The 19,239-nt window shown below is 41.9% G+C and overlaps 1 protein-coding gene across 4 annotated transcripts in view; it reads left to right on the plus strand.

The window, feature by feature from the left end:
• TEP1 (telomerase associated protein 1) overlaps nt 1-19,239 on the plus strand; it is a 55,911-nt gene that overhangs the window by 4,788 nt on the left and 31,884 nt on the right. For all 4 annotated transcript variants that reach the window (XR_006104722.1, XM_042476014.1, XM_042476012.1 and 1 more), the window contains 16 exons: nt 451-745; nt 2,298-2,504; nt 3,730-3,867; nt 4,191-4,325; nt 6,020-6,181; nt 7,059-7,214; nt 8,411-8,497; nt 8,762-8,892; nt 10,261-10,418; nt 11,119-11,228; nt 12,821-12,911; nt 14,087-14,261; nt 15,513-15,726; nt 16,700-16,846; nt 18,000-18,074; nt 18,777-18,895. Coding sequence is in view for 3 of the 4 variants with exons in the window: in XM_042476014.1 (XP_042331948.1) it covers nt 518-745; nt 2,298-2,504; nt 3,730-3,867; nt 4,191-4,325; nt 6,020-6,181; nt 7,059-7,214; nt 8,411-8,497; nt 8,762-8,892; nt 10,261-10,418; nt 11,119-11,228; nt 12,821-12,911; nt 14,087-14,261; nt 15,513-15,726; nt 16,700-16,846; nt 18,000-18,074; nt 18,777-18,895 (2,333 nt within the window). In the remaining variant the exon portion in view is untranslated. The remainder of the gene's footprint in view (nt 1-450; nt 746-2,297; nt 2,505-3,729; nt 3,868-4,190; nt 4,326-6,019; nt 6,182-7,058; nt 7,215-8,410; nt 8,498-8,761; nt 8,893-10,260; nt 10,419-11,118; nt 11,229-12,820; nt 12,912-14,086; nt 14,262-15,512; nt 15,727-16,699; nt 16,847-17,999; nt 18,075-18,776; nt 18,896-19,239) is intronic.

A 19,239-nucleotide genomic window follows, 5' to 3' on the forward strand; every position in this document is an offset into this window, starting at 1 on the left:
TATATGAGACGCCATGGGTAACAGCGACCCTACGGCAAACCTATCCTGGGGTTTTCTTGGCAAGATTTGTTCAGAGGAAGTTTGCCATTGCCTTCTCCTGAGGCTGAGAGAGTGTAACTTGCAGCATCCAGTGGGTTTCATGGTCAAGCCAGGAACTGAAACTTGCATGATACACAGTGGGTCCTTGTTCCAGGATCCCCTATGTATAACAGAATCCGTGGATGATCAAGTCCTGTTAAATGTATAACGGCATAGCAAAATGGTGCCCCTGGTATCATATGGCAAAATCAAGGTTTGCTTTTTGGAGTTTATACTTTTTTGGAATATTTTCATGCCATAGATACTTGAATCCGTAGATAAAAAAATCCATGGATAAGAAGGGCCTACTGTACTACAGTTAAATCTGTTTGTGTAGAGTCCTGGCATCCACATTTCATCTTTTCCTTCTAGCCCACAGGTATCCTAGGATTCTGCTTCTTGCTTCCAGAGGTCTATAGATCCCTTTGCTGCTCTCTGTATGGAGAATTCCCTACTTCATGCTTCCTCTCCTGTTTCCCTCACTCTCCAAAGTCTGGAGGAATCCCGGGCCCGACTCCTGCGTCCCATTTCTCCTTCTGCCTCATGGGTAACCAAGTTGAACTCATCCGGCACCCAGAGCCAGCCTGTGCCAGGTCACCAGGGCACAGCTGGTGCTTTGAGTTTCCAGAATGTCAAACATTCTGGCTGGGTCTCCAAACCAGCCCAGGTAAGGGCAAGGCTGCATTTGTGGCACCCATAAGTACTGCTTGTTATTGCAATTATATATTGTTCTGTGTTTCAGTACTATGTTTATTACGGCACATCTTGCTTTATACGTTATGTTTTAATTTATAATAAAAGTAATACAATATGTAACCCTATATATTATTATACATAATAAACATTATGATGTTCTTTTGTGTGTGAATGTGTATTTGTTGTCTGGCTTCAAAATGTTACTAATTTACAGCAAACTTGTCAGGGAGTTTTCTTGGCAAGATTTGTTCAGAGTGGGTTTGCTGTCACTTTCCTTTGAGGCTGAGAGATTATGGACCTTACCACACAAGGCACTTATCGTGCTGGAATCGTGGCCCAAATGCTTCAGAAGCACAGAGGTGGGATCGCCGGTCGTGCTTCTGAAACGCCATTGAGGCATTTCACTGTTCTTCCGTTGTTGAAGCGTTCCCGTTATTACAGAAATGGCTGCTCCGCAAACAATTTGTTGACAGTGATGCTTCAGAAGTGCGACCGGCAATCCCACCTCTGCTCTTCTGAAGCATTTGGGCCATGATCCTAGTGTGCTAAGTGCCTCATGTGATAAGGTCCATGATTTGCAAAAGGTTACCCAGTGGATTTCCATGTATGAGAAGAGATTCAAACCCAGTCTCCCAATGTCCTAGTCCAGTACTGAAACCATTATACCATGTTGGCTCTAATAATGTATGTAATATAACCGGTAAGTACTGTGCTTATGTTTTAGGGCCAAAACACAGCAGAAATAATCCAGGTTGAAACCACTTTAACTGTCCTGGCCCAGTTCTAGGGAATCCTGGGAATTATAGTTTGTAGTGATACCAGAGCTCTGGGATAGAGAAGGATAAATGTCTCACAAAACTACAGTTCCCAGAATTTCCTAGCTTCGAGCCAGGGCAGTTAAAGTGGTGTGAAACTGGATTATTTCTGCAGTGTGTTTTGACCCATAGAGAGCCAGCCTGGTGTTGTGGTTTGAGCATTGGAATAGACACTGGGAGACCAGGGTTCAAATCCTGGCTGGGTCATAGAAACCCATTTGTGACCCTGGGCAAATCACACTCTCTCAGCCTCAGTGGAAATTGATGGCAAATGTCCTTTGAATAAATCCTGCTAAGGATACCTTGTGATAGAGTCAAACTCAACTTAAAGACACATAACAACAAATAAGTATTGCACAACCAATTTTCATTTTAGGTAACAGCTGATTTGGATGTACAGTATACCTACTCCACAAAGTTTTTCATTGTCATGCTTATCTTCTTTTAATAATGTAATGCTTTTAATTGTTTTAATTGTTTAATTGTTTTTTAAAACTTGTATTTTGCATGTTTTATAGTATCTTAACTTGGACTGTTTTAGATTTGTAAGCCACCTTGCATCCTAGACTAAGACTATATTCTACAGCATTCCTTTGGGTGGACGTAGTAGTGATGATAATAATAATAATAATAATAATGATGATGATGATGATGATGTTAGATAATCTCTTCTTGAAGCAACCCATTTCTACATCCTTCATTCTCCAGGGACTGGAGGAATCTAGAGCTCACCTGTTGCGTCCAATTGCCATCACTGCTGCCAAACTGCCCCCCTTGGAGTCTTCAGGATTGCAATTCCGTTTCCAACTGGATCCTCCAGACAATCTTGTTGTCCAGACTTGCCCAGGGTTGCTGCCAGGTTATGAAGCTCAGGAGAACATTCTCAAATCAAGCAGAGAGCTGGAGCAGTTGCAGGTAAGAGTCAGGCTGCAAGTGGATCGGGGACTTGTAAAAGCCATGGCCTATAGCCAAAGTGTCGTTTTGGCAACAAGATGTGTGCTGAGGAAAGATTTCAGTTCTGGTGACTTTGATCAGCTAGAGAAGGATGGAAGAGGAAGGAAGAAACAGGACTTCCAACTTTGTGGTGGACAGGGCCTGTCAAAAACATTTGGTATGCTTTCAGTCTGCTTTGGTTTATGGTGAGACCACAGAATGTGAAGTCAAAGGTTTCATGACTGGCATCCAGCCACAGATGCTGGCAAAACAGGAAAAAACTCTTCAAGAACATGGCCACATAACCCAAAAACCCCACAAAAAATGATAAACCACAGAATCACCAGTGATTCTCATTTCTTGGTAGCTGATTCTTTTTTATTGATGGTGCCAGTGTTCTGCATGCAAAACATACTATGCCATTTTGCTACAGCCCTTCGCCAAGTTATGTATAAATGCAGGTTGAAGGAGCTATAGGGAAAGTTTGATTCTTCATATCAAACCATTGACACCAAATAGCAGAATTCCACACAGCAACATTTTATTGCAAGTTCCACTTTTAATACAGAATAGAGATGTAACTCTTTTCTAATTTCACTCTTGAAAGAAGTAATTGGTTATTTTAGCAACTTTATTCTTGCTGTTAAAAAGTCTTGGAAAACTCTGTATTTGTTGAAGATTATTCACAGTTCCGGACTCTGTACAGAATTATGCACAGGAAACGGTATTTTATGCTAAGAAAATACAGAAAATGCTATCTTCTCTGAAGAAAATGTTTTTTCTTGGGGTGTTAGTCTGCATAGAATTTGCACTTGTTTTGTTTTGGCAGTGAAAAAAGCTGTTCCATTACAGGAAACAGCATTTTCTGCTCGGAAAGTCATATACTGTTTTCTACATAGAAAATGTTGTAACTGGTGTCTTATGCTGGGCAAAATTCACACATTCTGTTTTTTGCATGTAAAGAATGATGTGCAAACACTGTGCAGAATAAGTCTTGAACTGTGAAGATTCTCACCAGTCCAGGATTCTCCACATCAAGCCTTGCTGATGTCTTTTGAGCATGTCATTTGAGCATATATATATATATATATATATATATATATATATATATATATTCAAAAATAATTTTCATCCATGATATGGAATGACTGTGCTAGATGAGACTCAGCTTTGGCTAAGGGACAGTGTGCTTTCTCCCCCTATGCAGTGTCAGAAGGAGGGCACGATGCCGGAGTATGTTCTGACAATACCAGAAGACAAGTTGAAGGTGCCGCAGGAAGAGAGTGACCTCTCAGGAGATGAATTGCCATTGGAGAGTGAAGAACAGAGTGTGAAAGAACAAAAAGTAAGAAGCGGTGATGGTAGTAATATAGCCTATTGGTTGAATGGGACTGGTGTCCAAATTTCTCTGAAAACAGAGCTCTCTGACAGAGACAGAGTTATCAATGTCTCACAAAACTACAAACCCCAGAACATTGAGCTATGGCACTTAAACTGCATTAAATCCTGCAGTGCATATGCAGCTTTTTTCAGCATTAAGAGCAGAAGGTGATGTCCAGTGTATAGAATCTTGCAATTTTGCTTTTATCCAGAGGGCAGGAGGTCTCCCAGTGAGCAGTTTGCAAGGCCCTTTCCCTTTCTCTGACTCTTTCTGTCTCCCTTTTTAAGCTGATGCTTTTGAGCATGGTCTGCTGCTCACTGGTAGAAGGACCAAAGTTTGGGAATCCTCCTGGAGAGCTGCAGCAGACACTGACGCAAGTTTGCAAAAGTCTTGCAGAACACGAACCTGAATTCATCCTCAAGGTAAGCAGGGCAGGTTTCTGGGCTGCACCCAAAGACTCAGAAAGGGAATGAGGCATTATGGTTAACTCTGCACTACAGACTGATGTGAGTCTGAGGGAGTGGTCCATGGGGGGAAAAAACTTGCATGTTTTTCTTGCTGTCTGCTTTGCTCAGATCACTTAGTTTTCATGGAGATAATTGCAAAGCAGCAATGGATGGGGATGGCTTTCCAAATGTATTTATTTAATGTATATCCCGCCTTTCTCCTGGTGTCGTAGCCAAAGCAGTTTACAATATTATAAGTTAAAACATGACAGCTAAAGCATTGAGTAGTACAAATGTTAAAGAGCATTAAGCAACATTCATTTAGAACAATTCATTTAACTGCCCTCAAGTGAGCTTCTACTTATGGTGATCCTATGAATGGGAGACCTTGTTAAAAATACAGCACACCCAATAAACAAATGTTACTTATTATAACTTATTCTCAAAGTGAGTCTGTTTCCTATTATCAAATACTGCTGATTATTAGATTGTACCAAGGCTTTGCTTTATCTAGGCAGTGTTACCCTTTAAAAAAAAGTTTTAACTGCTGTGTTTTTAATTGTAATGCTTTAATTATTTAATTATTCTTAATTTTGCAATTCATGTTTTAGTTCTGTCTTTATAAATTATTGTAAGCCACCATGAATCCCATTTTGGGAGAAAGGTGGGATAGAAATCTAATAAATCCACATGTTCTTTGGTACATAGTTGGGCAGAAGATTTGTTGAATTTCCTCCCTGTTTTCTGACCTGTTAAGTAATTTATACAAGTGTGTGTCATGGCTCTAGAGCAGATTAGGAGTAAACATGTCCAATTGATACCCTTCTCTTTTTGTAGGGATAACTTTATAGTGCTCATGATTTCTGTTGTTCCTCTCAATCCATGTATGTTTAGAGTATTGGGGTGAGATTTGAGGAACTGGAGTTCTGTTCCCAATTGAACTATAAAACTCACTGGGTAACCTAGAGCGTTGTGTAAATAAAATATTATTTTAAATGATAATAATACTTTTAAAAAACCACTTCCAATTTTGGGGATGAAAACCCCTCCAGCCTAAAATGAGCCTATGGATCCCATTTTAAAAAACCTGAAATTGGTCACTTGTGCTCCTTAGAAATCTTGAGAGGTGGGAAAGAAAAACTATTATTATTATTATTATTAGTAGTAGTAGTAGTAGTAGTAATAGTAGTAGTATTGGATGTGTTTGGCAGTTTTGGGCATTGGTTCCCATGCCGCCCATTAGCTGCACTCTTCCTATCAGTGATGCCTTTCTTTTTTGGAGAACTTGGTCATTTCTTCATGTTCTATGAGCCTTATCACATAGTTGAATCCTGCTCAGAAATGGGATTTTAAATGTAGAAAAAACCCACAAATGTGGGAGGCTTTTCAGACACGTTTGCAGCAAATAGCAGTAAAGTGAAAATGAAGCGAACAGAAAGTGGGCAAAAATGACACCTTTTTACTTTCGAGAAATAAAAGTTCCTGAAAGTAAAAAGGTGCCACTTTCCATTTGTTTTATTATTGTGTTATTGCTGTTTGGAAGAAACGTCATCTGAAGAGCCTCCTGCATTTGCACGTCTTTTCTACTTTTAAATCCCGTTTCTGAGTGGGATTCGTCTAGTGTGATAAGGTCCTATGTTTCCTTCTTTCTCTTTTTCTGTCTTTTGTAGGTTGCCCTATACACTCGCCGAGAGCTGAATATCCGGAGCACAGCCAATTTTCTTCTGGCGCTGTCTTCCCACATTCTGCTCTGTCGCCCTCACCTCCGCCGCTATTTCTGCCATGCTGTGCAGCTCCCCTCTGACTGGATGGAGGTAGCCAGGATATACCAGGTAGGAGAGCGCTCCGGCCCCCTCCCTGGAGTCATTTAAGAAAAACCTCAAGACTCACCTATTTCGCCAAGCCTTCCCCCACATGTCCTGACTGTCATCTTCTCCTGCGTGTTGTATTATTAGATTGTTTTATTGATTTTAACTAGTTTTAATTATTAGGAATGAATGATGGATTTTTAATGATGTATTGTATTGCACGGTTTTAATATGGGGGATTTTGCCGTTTTAATTTCTATTTGTAATTTGTTTTGTACTGTATTGTATTTTATTAGTATCTTGTAAACCGCTGTGATCGAAGGAACGGCGGTATACAAATAAAATCTCATTCATTCATTCATATTTCTTAGAGTTACCAAAATAATGGTGTTGTTATTGAGTTGCTTCACTTTCTCCTAGGTTGTATTTGAACTATCTTGTTGTTAAGTACTTGAGATTACCCCTTCTTTAGTTTTAAATGAGGTTTGCCTTTGTAGTGTTTCTTTCGTGCATTTTATTTTGATTTTCATTTCTTATGTATCCAACATGAGTTTGACTTAAAAGATTCTGTAGATATTTTAATTTATTAATCTGTGATAGCACAACTTTTCCATTTCTTACGCTAATGTTTTTAAACTGGTTTCCAGTCTTCTCTTACTTGATTTACCAATGGATCTCTAATAAGAGCAGTTAAGATGTCAAGATTCATCATATTTTAGGTTGATTCACCACTCTTCTGGAGTTGGTATCTTCTCTATTTTCCAGTTTTTGTCTTGTTGCCAACCCAAGCTGTGACATTTTTGAGAATCCTTCAGTGGGAAACTCCAGCAATAATCCTTCGTCTGCTGTGTCCTGCTGGCCAGGTGGCACCAATCTTTGTTGTTGTTCCCTTGATATTTAGAGCCTTGCAGGAGGAGGAGAAACCCTGGCTCCCATGCCTTCCTGCTTGCGTGCTTCAATGGCAGATAAATTCCGCCAGTTTGATGCATACCAACTGGCCAAATATAATACCCAGAAAAGCAGAGGGAAAAAACGTTGTCGGCGAAAGACCAAGAAGGTGAGATTTATGTCTTTAATTTTTTTCTTAGCGCCTTATCGAATTATTAAACAAACCGACAGGTAAATGAAAAGACAGTGTTTTTTCTCCCTCCGTATGACATTGTTTGCTTTCATTCTTTTCAGGTTGTAACAGCATAGGAGAGGTTCATAAAAGTGTCTCATTTGCCAAACTGGAAAAATCTGTTCGCAAAAAATTAATGCTTTTACCACACTCACTCCCACTTTTACAAGCTGAAGAGAACAAACGTCATGCGGAGAAACATGTGTTTTTTTTCCCGTTTGCCTGCTGGGTTTGTTTAATAAGCAATAAGGCCATTAAACTCTTGTTTGCTTCTTTAGAGAGGCAAAACTTTGGCTGTTTCCTACCTTATCTTCAGGCTCTTCTGATATTGGGTGAACTGCTTTAATGTCATTGAATGTTCATAGTCATCCTAACTGTTCCATGTAATGGAATATTCTCAGTGTGGGTTCTGTAATGGAAGTGAGTGGCAATTTTGCTGTGCAGAAAAAAACTCCTACAGGATCTTTAGACAGGGATAAAGTGGACAAGGTAGACTTCAAGTGTAGGACCAAAACAGTTGCGGGGATGAACTTGAATTTTTTCCCCCTGAAATAACTAACTTTCAGTTTTCCCCATGTAAGGTGTGGGTTCAAGTCCCTTAAGAATTTTTGCAGAACAATTTTTTCATTGGGAAAACCTTGTCTTTTTTCCTGTGCTCACACTTACATCTGTTTATCTTTCACGCACCATTCCCTTGCTAAACCGTTCCATTTTTACCTGCATCATTCCTAGTAAGTATTCATTTTCTGTCTTGTGATGATAAGGGATAGAAAGTTCTTGCCAGTGTAGAACATGGAGGCCATACTTACAGCTCTTCCACATTGCAGGAATAAAGCAGTTTCACACTACTTAACTGTCATGCTTCCATCCTCTGGAATTCTGGAATTTGTAGTTTGGTGAGGTATTCAGCCTGGTCTATCAGAGAGCTCTGGTGCCTCACCAAACTACAAGTCCCAGGATTCTGTAGTATAGAGTCATGGCACTTAAAGTTGTGTTAAACTGCTTTATTTCTGCAGTGTGGATTCAACCTTAGAGAAGCCCATTTGTGACAGCCGACATTTGTTGCATATTTCATACTACAGTGTCTTACGTGTATGCACCAAAATTATTTATTTTATTTCTTGTGTCCTCAGCAAAGACCAGAAGATTCTCGTAAGAATGAACAGAAAAAATCCTCTGGGACCACAAATATATCAAATGCAGAAGCTCTCCAAAAAATTGTAAGCACTTCCTGAGCGAACAGAGGCAGGTGTGGCCTGAAACCCAGATTCATCTCCCACAGCTCTGAAATCCATAAACGTGGATAGTTCAGGGCCAAAGAACAATGAAGCACAGAGTGAGAACTCCAGAGCCCTGGAGGGAGAGGGTGGAGGAGATAGATGGTCACTCAATGTGCATTCAGGCCACTTTCCAAAATTTTGTGAACATGCAAAGCTGGCTTGAGATTTCTCATTTCTCTCTTTGTTTCTCCTGCCACACTACAGTTACAAGAGCACATGTATTCAAAAAAGGAGCGTCCAGCACCCCCCAAACAACTCTTCTCTCTGAAGGCTTTGATCCAACGGCTTCACATCTCTGAGCCAGCTCAGCATGTGATGAGTCTCCTGGGACGGAGGTGAGACTACTACTCTGCCCATGTAATCTCTCTTCCTGGCCAGTGCTAGCTGTTCCATTTCTGAGGAGTCAGGAAAAACAGTCTGCATGTTCTTTAGAGGGGGAAAAGATCTCCAACCAAAAGAATTAGGTCCAAAACACACTGCAGAAATAATCCAGTCTGAGACCACTTTAACAGCCCTGGCTCAGTGCTAGAAAATCCTGGGAATTGTATTTTATTGTGGCATCGAGCTCTCTGACAAAGAAGACTAAGGCGGGATACAAACCGCCATATAGACGCTATGGGATACGTACTAGGGTTAGGAGGGGCGGTGCTTCCGCGCCCCCCTAACCCTAGTACGTATCCTATACGTACCAGATGGCGGCGCCCCTTCTACATGGGCGCCGCCATCTTTACGTACTGGACGCATACGTCCCGACGTGTCGCGGCGCCTATGATGTTGCGAATGCGCGGTGGGCTTCGCGATGTCATCAGTGCGCCCGCAAGAAGAAGCTCCGAATGGAGCTTCTTTTTGCTCCGCGCGGCGCGGTTTGGCTGCTGCGGCGGGGAAGTGCTGCAAAGCGGCGGTTTGTATCCCGCCTAAATGTCTCACAAAACTAGAGTTCCCAGAATTCCCTAGCATTGATCCAGGGCAGTTAAAGCCATCTCAAACTGGATTATTTTTGCAGTGTTTTTGGACCATAGTTTTGTGGCGGCCTGGGGCTAATTCTAGAGTTCCAGAGTGCTCAGCATCCGCACGCTCCGGAACTCTAACATGTGATGGCGGCACCATCTTTAGGCACCGCCATCCACACAGCATGTATATCGATGATGTCACGCGCATGCCATGTCAAAACAGTGCGGCACGTGTGTGACATCACCGCAACATCCCAGGGCGCTTACGGCACCTTGGCAGCATCGCTGGAAGAAGCTCCATTTTGGAGCTCCTTTTTGCTGTGGATCGTTGCCGCGGCCATGCAGTTCTTTCTTCCAGTCTATATCAGGCCTTGGTCTACTTTTTCAGAGCCATGCATCTACGAAAGCAAATGCTACGACTTTTTTCACACAGTTAGTCTCAAAGGTGCTACACGATCCTTTGTATACTGAAATTCCAGCCTAGCACAGCTATGTCTCTGACTTCTTTTTTGTGGGATAGAATCCTACCCCTGTTCCTTTCATGTTATTTTTCCCTCTGGAATAAATTTTCTGTTGAAGACTGAGTGCCTGGGAACACATCTATGCTGTTAAGTGACGCATACCTGTACCTGCATTTCAGAGTTCACCACTATGTCTGCTTGAGATTTGGCTGCTGCTCCACCAGCAGAGCACAACCTACCTTCCTTTTAATTTTTAACACTTTTCTCTCCATTCCCCCAATTCCTTTTCCAGGTACCCTTCAGATTTACATGCCTTCTCGCGTAGTCGCCTCCCAGGGCCCTGGGACTCGCATCTTGCTGGCACTCGCATGAAACTGCCGAAACCAAACACCTGGGATCGAGAACTGAGCCAGCGTGGGAACTATGCCATGGTCTGGGAAGACCTGATTGGTAAGTGTCACGGTCAAGAGATTTGAAGATTTTATCTTATTGCGCTGCTCAAGCCACCTGTTGGAAATTGATGTCACATTAGCCTGCGATGATCCCAAATGGCATTTGTAGCCTTTCAAGAAAACAGGTTTTGAAGGAATTGTGCAATCTAACTTTCACCCAGTCATTGTTGCAATGAAGGCATATGATGCCTTTCTCTCTGGTCCTAGGGTATGTTAAAGAAATATCCATTTTCCACTGTGGCAAATTCATGTCTTTATTTTTAAAGTGAAAATCCTTCAAATTTCAAATTACAAGAAGTAATATCTAGAAGGAAGAAACAGCATCTACAGAACAAAGCACTTATATAAAGGTGCAAAAGTTTCATAAATACAGTATTGGGAGGAAAAAAGCAGAAAGAAGTGGAAATATCCAATAAAACCTGAAATGAGAGGCTAAGGGTGCATTTAAAAAGAAATCATGCCACAGACTAGCCCAATGCAAAACAAAATTGGCAATTTGGTATGGCCTTCTTCAGGGAAACGGAATTTGAGAATCACATTTCAGGGATTTTTTTTTTTAAATTGTTTGCAAAGCATGTGGCTGGCAAACTGTAATTTGGCTATCAAACTGCACAATTTCTGCAGATTCAGAATTCTTCTCACCTTCGCATAGAGTTCTGACTAAGGCACAAAAACATACCTGTGGTTCTCCTTCGCAGGTGACGGGAAGCTACCCTTTATGGCCATGCTGAGAAACCTCCGCAACATTCTGAGGTCTGGAGTGAGCGAGAGATGCCATAAACGCCTGCTGAAGCGCCTGGAGGACAAAGTAAGGCCCTTGTGTGTGTCTGTTTTTATAAAGCCAAGGTGAGAGATTTCCACAGTTGAGCTTGGGATTGTCTATTCAGCTTGGCAGAAAAAGGTCTTCCCCTCTTCTTCTCCCTGGACCTTTTAATTGGAGGTGCTGGGTATTTTTTCTTTAGCTGTATTCCATGCAAAGCATGTGCTCTGTTACCAAGTTATGGCCTTTTACTGATGGCAGTCACTAAGCAGTGTAATGTTTTGCTCATCTGTCTTATATATATACCCTTCTGTAATAATAAAAGAGGATGCAAACATATGCAGTGGTTAGGAACATCTGCCACCTAGTAACTGAAGCTGGTACTACAGCCTCAATACATAGAGACACGTTAAAATTACTAGTATATTTTAGAGTCATAACTATAAAGCTTTGAAACAAAGGGGCAAACAGACCAATAAGAAGAATTGACTTGGGGCTGGAGTGGGGGCATGGTGACCGCATGCCCCGACTTTGCCCCCAAGCCAGAGTCCCTCTGCCCGTCTGAACAGTATAGGAACGCTCCTGGCTGCAGTGATTAGAGTCCACATACTGCAGGAGTGTAGAAGAGCCATGGCAGTGCTGAAAGGGGCACCATTTGCTGGCACAAAAAGGAGCGGCTTTCTGCCGCTCCTTTTTGCGCTGAGAAAAGGCCAAATTGGGGTTGCAACATGAAGTTGCCATGGCCCCAATCTAGCACATAAAGGGCCATGTGTTTTTGGCCATAGGCCCCAGAACCACAGTATGCTAAAGAGATTTAAAGGATATGCTTAGGAAATTCTGGGGTTATTTGATTTGGAAACATACTAGTAATTTTAATGTGTATCAAGCCTGTAGTACCAGTTTTAATCACTAGGTGACAAATGTTCCTAACCATTGCATAGGTTTGCAATTGGTATAGTTTGCAAAAGGGATGGAAAGATTTTTTACAAAACTGAACAGCAAATGAAAAAGGTGAGGATAATTCAGTACAACAAGACTCTTTGTAGTTTAGGACTTACTCTGCATACAGAAACCCATATAGCTTTTTGTGCAGAAATGAGGGCAGTTGTGCCCACAATAAGAATTCTATCCCCCAAGTCAAATTTACCTCCAGCCCTCAAATTTCTAGTGTTGCACAGAGTGAGATGTAGAAAATCCTTCACTCCTAGAGCTCTTCTGTTTGCTGTGCTCACTTTCTCTTCAGCACATGGCCTACCCCCTTTCTTTAGATACCTAAACTACTATTTCTAAATGTCCAACTGAAGTTTTAAGTTACTGCAATGCAAGAAATTTGGGGACTGAAGGAAATTTTAATGGAGGGGGAGTTAACACCCTTCTTTTGCCTTCTCCCATAGCGACATCTCTGGACTAACAAACAGAACCAATGAGCTATCTGAAGGATGGGCAATACAGCACATATTTCTCTGTGTTAGCCTCTTCTCCTTCACACCCTCCTGACAGCTTCTTTATATACCAAAGTTTTTCCTCTACATTCTTCTACCTACATACTTGCATTTTATCATACTACAATAATGAACATCTAGGTAATTTTATTTTGTCATCTGCTTTTATGTTGCTTGCTGCTTCTTTGTCCTTGCCAGGAATCTGTGATCCGCAGCAAACAGCTCCCATTTCGCTTCCTTGCAGCCTACAAGGTCCTTTGGGGGCTAGAGAAAGACCTCAGAGAAAAAGGTGAAACCTCTGGAGTCAGATTTCTTGTTTGATTTTTGGTGTTCTTCTGTTACATTATTGTAAAAAAAATTGTTTGAGTCAATTTGTGGCTCAGTAACGTTGGTAGTACCAGTGTTTCTTTAACCAGGATTTACTAAACTTTGGTCCTCCAGGTCTTTCAGGCTTCAGAATTACCAGCCAGTTTGACTGCTGTTCAGGGATTCTGGGAGTTTAAGTCCAAAACACCTAGAGGACCAAAGTTTGGGAGCCACTGTCTTAAGCTATCTGAGATGGGGGATTGGCAGTGTGGTTTTTCCAATGGTATGCCAGTACCATATTTGTTCTCGTTGACTACAATTGTGTCTTTCTGTCCTGGAAACCCCTGGAACTGGCAGCTGATGGCTTATGGGCCACCATATTAGGTAGTACCTCTAATGGCTGTATTTTAAAAGGAAATACAGCATGTGTTGTGGTTCTTAAACTAAACACCATGCACATAGAACATACCTTTACAGTTTGAAAAGGTCTGGCTTGTTCCTCAACAGCAGGCTTCCAAAGTGGTTGGTGGTCAGGAGGAATTTTTTTAAAAATTGGATTTATTGTCTGTATGCAAATAAGCATGAAGGCCCAAATGGAGGGGGAAATATTCTCTCATTTAGTGATATGCTTACTTACTGTTCATCCACATTTTTTGCGATGCCATGGGAGGAGGAGGAAAGAGAAAGAGAATGAGAAATTGGAAATAAGATGATGAGAATGAATAGATGTGAAGGGAGGTTGACTGTTTAAGGGTGGGCCAAGTGCAGCTCATAAGCTGTATGTTACTGTTCTGGGCACCCAATGGTTATTTTTCGCCTCTAGGCATCAGGGCATTTTGTCATATTTTTGGCCCTCTTTAACCATTTTAGGACCAGGCTTTTGTTAAAACAAGAAGTCAACAGGAAATGAGATCCTGATAACACTCTGTTGTAAAAAAAAGACCTCTCCTAAAATGGCCCAAGGGGCTAAAAATCTGGCAAAAATGCTCCCAGGGGACATTGGCAGCAAAGAAATTGTTACCTGTGTGGTTTAAGGTGGTCAGATCTCAGGGCTTGGTCCTGTGTCTTCAGGTTTCATGCACCCCCTGTAAGGTGGCTTGAGGTGGGAATGCGACTTTTGGCTGGACTGAGCATTTTTTCCCCCTCTTCTGACTGCAGATACACCCTTCCCAACAGTGGGTAAGATCATCCAACAGATCCTGAATCAATTTGGCCTACGTTTACCTGGGAAACCCATTAGAACTTGGACTGGTCAAGATTTGCGTCAATGCATGCAGATCCCAATGATTGCCAACTTGGTGATGTTGAAGAAGAAAAAACTACGCAAGGCCAGGTGAGGATGGCACAGTAGTGGCTTTTGTAAACCTATAAGCAGCAGAAGGGTTTGAGGACAGCAGTGTATGTGCATGTCCTTGTATACACACACTTGTGTGTGTGCTTACCTGCACCAGAAGATCAATCTAGTCCCTCTTCCTGTATTCCCATCCTAGCTTTTCCTCCACACTGAACTGAGCAAATAAGGGAGGGCTGGCCCAGTCACTAACAACCACAACCACGGCTGAAATCCTGTTGGTTACTCACAACCACAGTAGAATCTTTGAATCAACTGTTGAATGGTGAGTCAATGCATAGACTATATATTTATTGGATTTATATCCCACCTTTTCCAAAATGCGATTCTTTAAATCCAGTTGATTCAATAGCTCTACTCTAGTTAGGAGTAACAGTAGGATTTAGGCCAATAAAGATAACAACAACAACAACAACAACAACAACAACTTATATCCTGCCTTTTCCCAATATGGGGACTCAAGATAGCTTACAAAATGTTAAAACTAACATACACAAACATCAGTAAGATAAGTGTGTAAAAGTTATTTTAAAATACAGTTAAATAATTTTTAGAATTAAAACCAGTCTATGAAAGCTGATGCTGCCAGTTTCTTTCTTTCAGTTAGTCTTAAAGGTGCTACAAAATCTCTCTACATACTGATCTTAAAACCAGTCCACTGGCTACCAATTAGCTTCCGGGCAAAGTACAAAGTGTTGGTTATTTCATTTAAAGCTCTATGCAGTTTGGGTCTAGGTTACCCTCAGATCCACTGGGAAATGTTTGTTCCAAGTTGCCAGGTCTAGACTGGCAACGGTTTCCCAGAGGGCTTTTCATCTGCTGCTCCCAAACCATGGAATGATCTGCCGGAGCTGATATGACAGCTGAAAACAGCATTAAAGACATATCTTTTAATGCTGTAAGCCACCCCTATTGTGATGCGCAGAGGGGCAGGATAAAAATTATTATTATTATTATTATTATTATTATTATTATTATTATTATTATTTTCTGGCAGCCTACCCAGTCAATTTTAAATTACTTTTTAATTGTATATGTTCCCTTATGAATGCATTTTAATTGTTTTATTGTATTTATTTTAACTATGCATTTGTATTTTTAATTGTATTTGTGTTTTAACATGCTATTCTTCATCTCGAGGAGACGTAGGGGGAAATGAAATATTAATATTATTATTATTAGTATTAATATTAATCTGTGTGTATTCCTCTCCCCATGTTTCTTTCATCACAGATGTGTGTATTACAGCCAAGACATCCTGGAGCGTTACCGCCAGGCTCTAGAGACTGCAATCCACATTTCTGTCCGGCATAATTTGCCCCCAATTCCTGGCCGCACCCTTATTTTGATTTCATGTGCCCAGGAGATGTACAGCACATACATGAGAGCCAAGGAACTCTGCTGCCCAGGTGGTGCCCATGAGTACAGGACCAGCGAATCCCCGACGGTTTGTAAAATAAAAAAAGCTACTGAATAACAATCTCTCCCCTTTTATTTTACTGTATTTGGTGTGTGTGATGGAGCGACAGAGAGATTAAGCAAACCAATATCATTTCTATCGTGTGTATGTGCGTGCATGTGCAATTAACAAACAGAACTAAACGTGGAGTCTGCAGTCTCACTCTTCGCGGGAGGGACAAGTGAGGAGGAACAAAATGGCAGCGCACAACCACACACGACCTTGCATGTACACCTTGGGTGCTCATGCCATTATTTTCAGAGACTCGAATATTTGCGAGTCGCCATTTTCATGGGGGGGGGGCTACTGTATAACATGAGCAAAAAGTTTCAGCTTTTGCCTTCTTTAGTTGCTAAAGATGAAACTCAGCTCCTGTGGAGTTTTTGTGTCCATCATCAGTTGCATTATAGTTAAGGTATATCCAGAAGGCCCCAGATTCTGCCTGAGTTTGGAAGTTCTGCCTGGTTAGTACTTGGCGACTGATTAAAAAATACCAGGTATTACAACTTGCAGGCTATATTTCAGATGAATATTCGAGTATTGCTTGTTCAGGAAGTTGACAAGTGATTTGAAGGTTGTTGTTGTGTGCCTTTGAGTTATTTCCCTAAACCCTAAAGTGAACATATGACAGGGTTTTCTTGGCAATATTTGTTCAGAGGGGGTTTGCCTTTGTCTCTTTCTGAGGCTGAGAGGGTGTGAGTTGCCCAAGGCCATTCAGACTTTCCTTTGGCTTATTGGAGATTTGAGCCCTGGGTTTCCTGAGCTCAAACCACTACACCATAGTGACTCTCTACGTCTAGTTACCATTCCCTCTCCTACTAACCAGCCTTGCTTCTTCACCTAAATAAGAAACTGCTTTTATATTCAGTCAGATCCTTGGTGCAACTTGTCTAGCTGTAAGAACGGACCTTAAAGGAACTAGAGCCTTATGTCTCTCTTTAAATTAATTATTTCTCTCCAGAAACTGGAGGTGGCCATGTTGTTAGGCTCCATGGTGTACTCAGCTGCCGAGGAAGCCCAGCTCCTTCTCTGTGACCAGTACAAAGTCTTGGAGCCTGTTGCTATGACAGGCTCTGTGCTGAAGGACGTGCAAACCCTAAAAAGTCTGGTAAGATGTGAAATTGGGGGACTGTGTGGATCATCTTCCCAGGCTGAGGGTATGACAGTTTTAACCCTCTCAGGGTTTTTGGGGTGAGAATGGATAAAGTTATAGCAATAGCAATGGCTTTTACATTTCTATACCGCTTATCAGTGAACTCAGGTTTACAATCTATAGGCCAGTAGCCCCCAACCAGCTGGGTACTCATTTTACCGAACTATAAAAGGATGGAAGGTTGAGTCAACCTTGGAGCCCTGGGATCGAACTCACAACCTTATGGCTGCACTACCAGCATTTAACCACTGCATCACCAGAGTATAATTCCTCTCTCAAATTTAAGAAAGGAAAATGATGAGGAAATTGATTATTGATTCTCCCTTCCCCCTCCATATAGAGGGAAGAAAAGAGATTTCACCCAAACATTAGGAAAAACGTCTTGACTGTAAGAGCTACTTGACAGTAAAATAGACTGCCTTGGAGGGTGGTGGACTCTCCTTCTTTGGTCCTTAGGCAGAGATTGGGTCACCATCTCTCAGGAGTGATATAGTTGTGAATCCTTGCATGGCAGGGGGCTGAACTATATGACCCTTGCGACCCTTCCAGCTCTGCAATTCCATGGTTACTTTATTGCTTGCCCAGTAGCTGTGCCACTCCCACCAGGTGTACCTCTTCACTGGGTGCACACCTCCCTGGGTTGTCACCCAGTGCAGTCCACACTCCTTGCATCCCCCTAGTGATGCCTTTGCCCCAAAGGGGCACAAAAATAACCCTGGCAGCCATACCGATCCCCTTCCTGACTTAAAGGAACATACATGTGTACAAACATTAAAGATTTGTCCAAAACATTTTTAATACATTGTAATACATCCGATCAAAAAGGGGTAGCCACACCCTCATCATATGGCAGAGGGAAGCACCATCTGTATTATTTAGCCAACATTTAGATGAAGTAGTTGAATGCTTTCTCAAAAGATGCAGTGGTGTCCAGTATACCCGAAACATCCGTTTTTTGCTCAGCCAAACAGTTTTAAATCTAAAGAGGTTTCAGATATTGAAGCAGTAAACCATTTCATCAGGATGTTGTGTATGTCTTTGTGTGTGTGTGTGCACATTTGCACTGTATAGAGATTCTGTTCTACCTCTCTGTTCCTTTTACTTCTAGGGGATACGTTGCTTGGATGAGAGGAAACGCACAGCCAGTGACATTGTCATGGACCTCCTCATCCAGCGGCAGCATGTGAGTCTTCAGGGGGTTTGCAGTTTTTACATCAATTAACCATTGCTGCCTTGTTAGGAAGGCCACCTAACAAGAGGAATCTTTGTAAATCAAACAGTCAGTAGTCATGTGATTAACCATCTAAGATTTCTTTTGTTGGGCAGTAGCCCTAGCAATTAAAAGCTGGCAGATTTATTGAATCTAAGTGCTTTTTTCCTAAATAGGCTTTTTTTGCAGCCAAATTATTTGGAGGGGGATTGCTGGGGGCTTCAGTAGAATGAGGGTCTTAAAAGATGCAGTGGACTTTCTCCCTCTGGGCACACAATCCCCACCTTTTCCATAGACTATGTTGGTTAAGGCTGATGGGAATTGCAGTTCAGCAGTTCCCATCAGCCTCACAACTGCACTTCACCCATAACTGATCTCAGTCCCAAGCTTGGAAATGTTCCTTTTTTTGAACTACAACTCACCAGATCTTTAGAGAACTCTGTAATCTAAAAAAGTAATGCTCCCATTCTAGGATAAGATGATAGATTGCAGGTTAATGGGGGTGGAATGGTGCCAGTTAATGGGGAAGGTCTTGTAGGAATGTGATGAAAAACATGATCTGTATTCTCTGATATTCTATTAATATGTATTTAGGTGATGACTCTGGTTTTCTGGCAGCATTTTCAAATTTCTTGCACGTTCGTTAACCCACTCAGTTTATTCTTCCCATTCCAGGTGGACACGATCCTGTTGCTCAGCAATCACCCCGAGAGTCTTCATGGCTCATGCCTCTGGCTCTATCGCGACCGAGTGTCTCCAGGCTGCCTCTTTGTGAATGTTTGCGCCCAAGCAGTGTGAGTAGGAAGCAATCTAGCTGGATCAGCCCAAGTCACAGAACAAGATGGCTCTCATCCCTCTCTCACTTCCATTGTATGCACAGAAGCCAAGTAGTTGTTGTTGCTGTTACGTGCTTTCAAGTCATTTCTGATTTCCGGCAACTCTAAGGCAAACCTGTCATGGGGTTTTCTTGTCAAGTTTCTTCAGAGGGGTTTGCCATTGCCATCCTCTTGAGGCTGAGAGTACATGACTTGCCCAGGGACACCCAGTGGGTTTACATGGCCAAGGCAGGATCTAAATTCTGGTCTCCAGTATCATAGTTCATCATTCAGATCACTACACCACACTGGCTCAAGTCTGC

Source organism: Sceloporus undulatus, chromosome 6 (genome assembly GCF_019175285.1).
Source record: "Sceloporus undulatus isolate JIND9_A2432 ecotype Alabama chromosome 6, SceUnd_v1.1, whole genome shotgun sequence".
NCBI classification, from domain to species: domain Eukaryota; kingdom Metazoa; phylum Chordata; class Lepidosauria; order Squamata; family Phrynosomatidae; genus Sceloporus; species Sceloporus undulatus.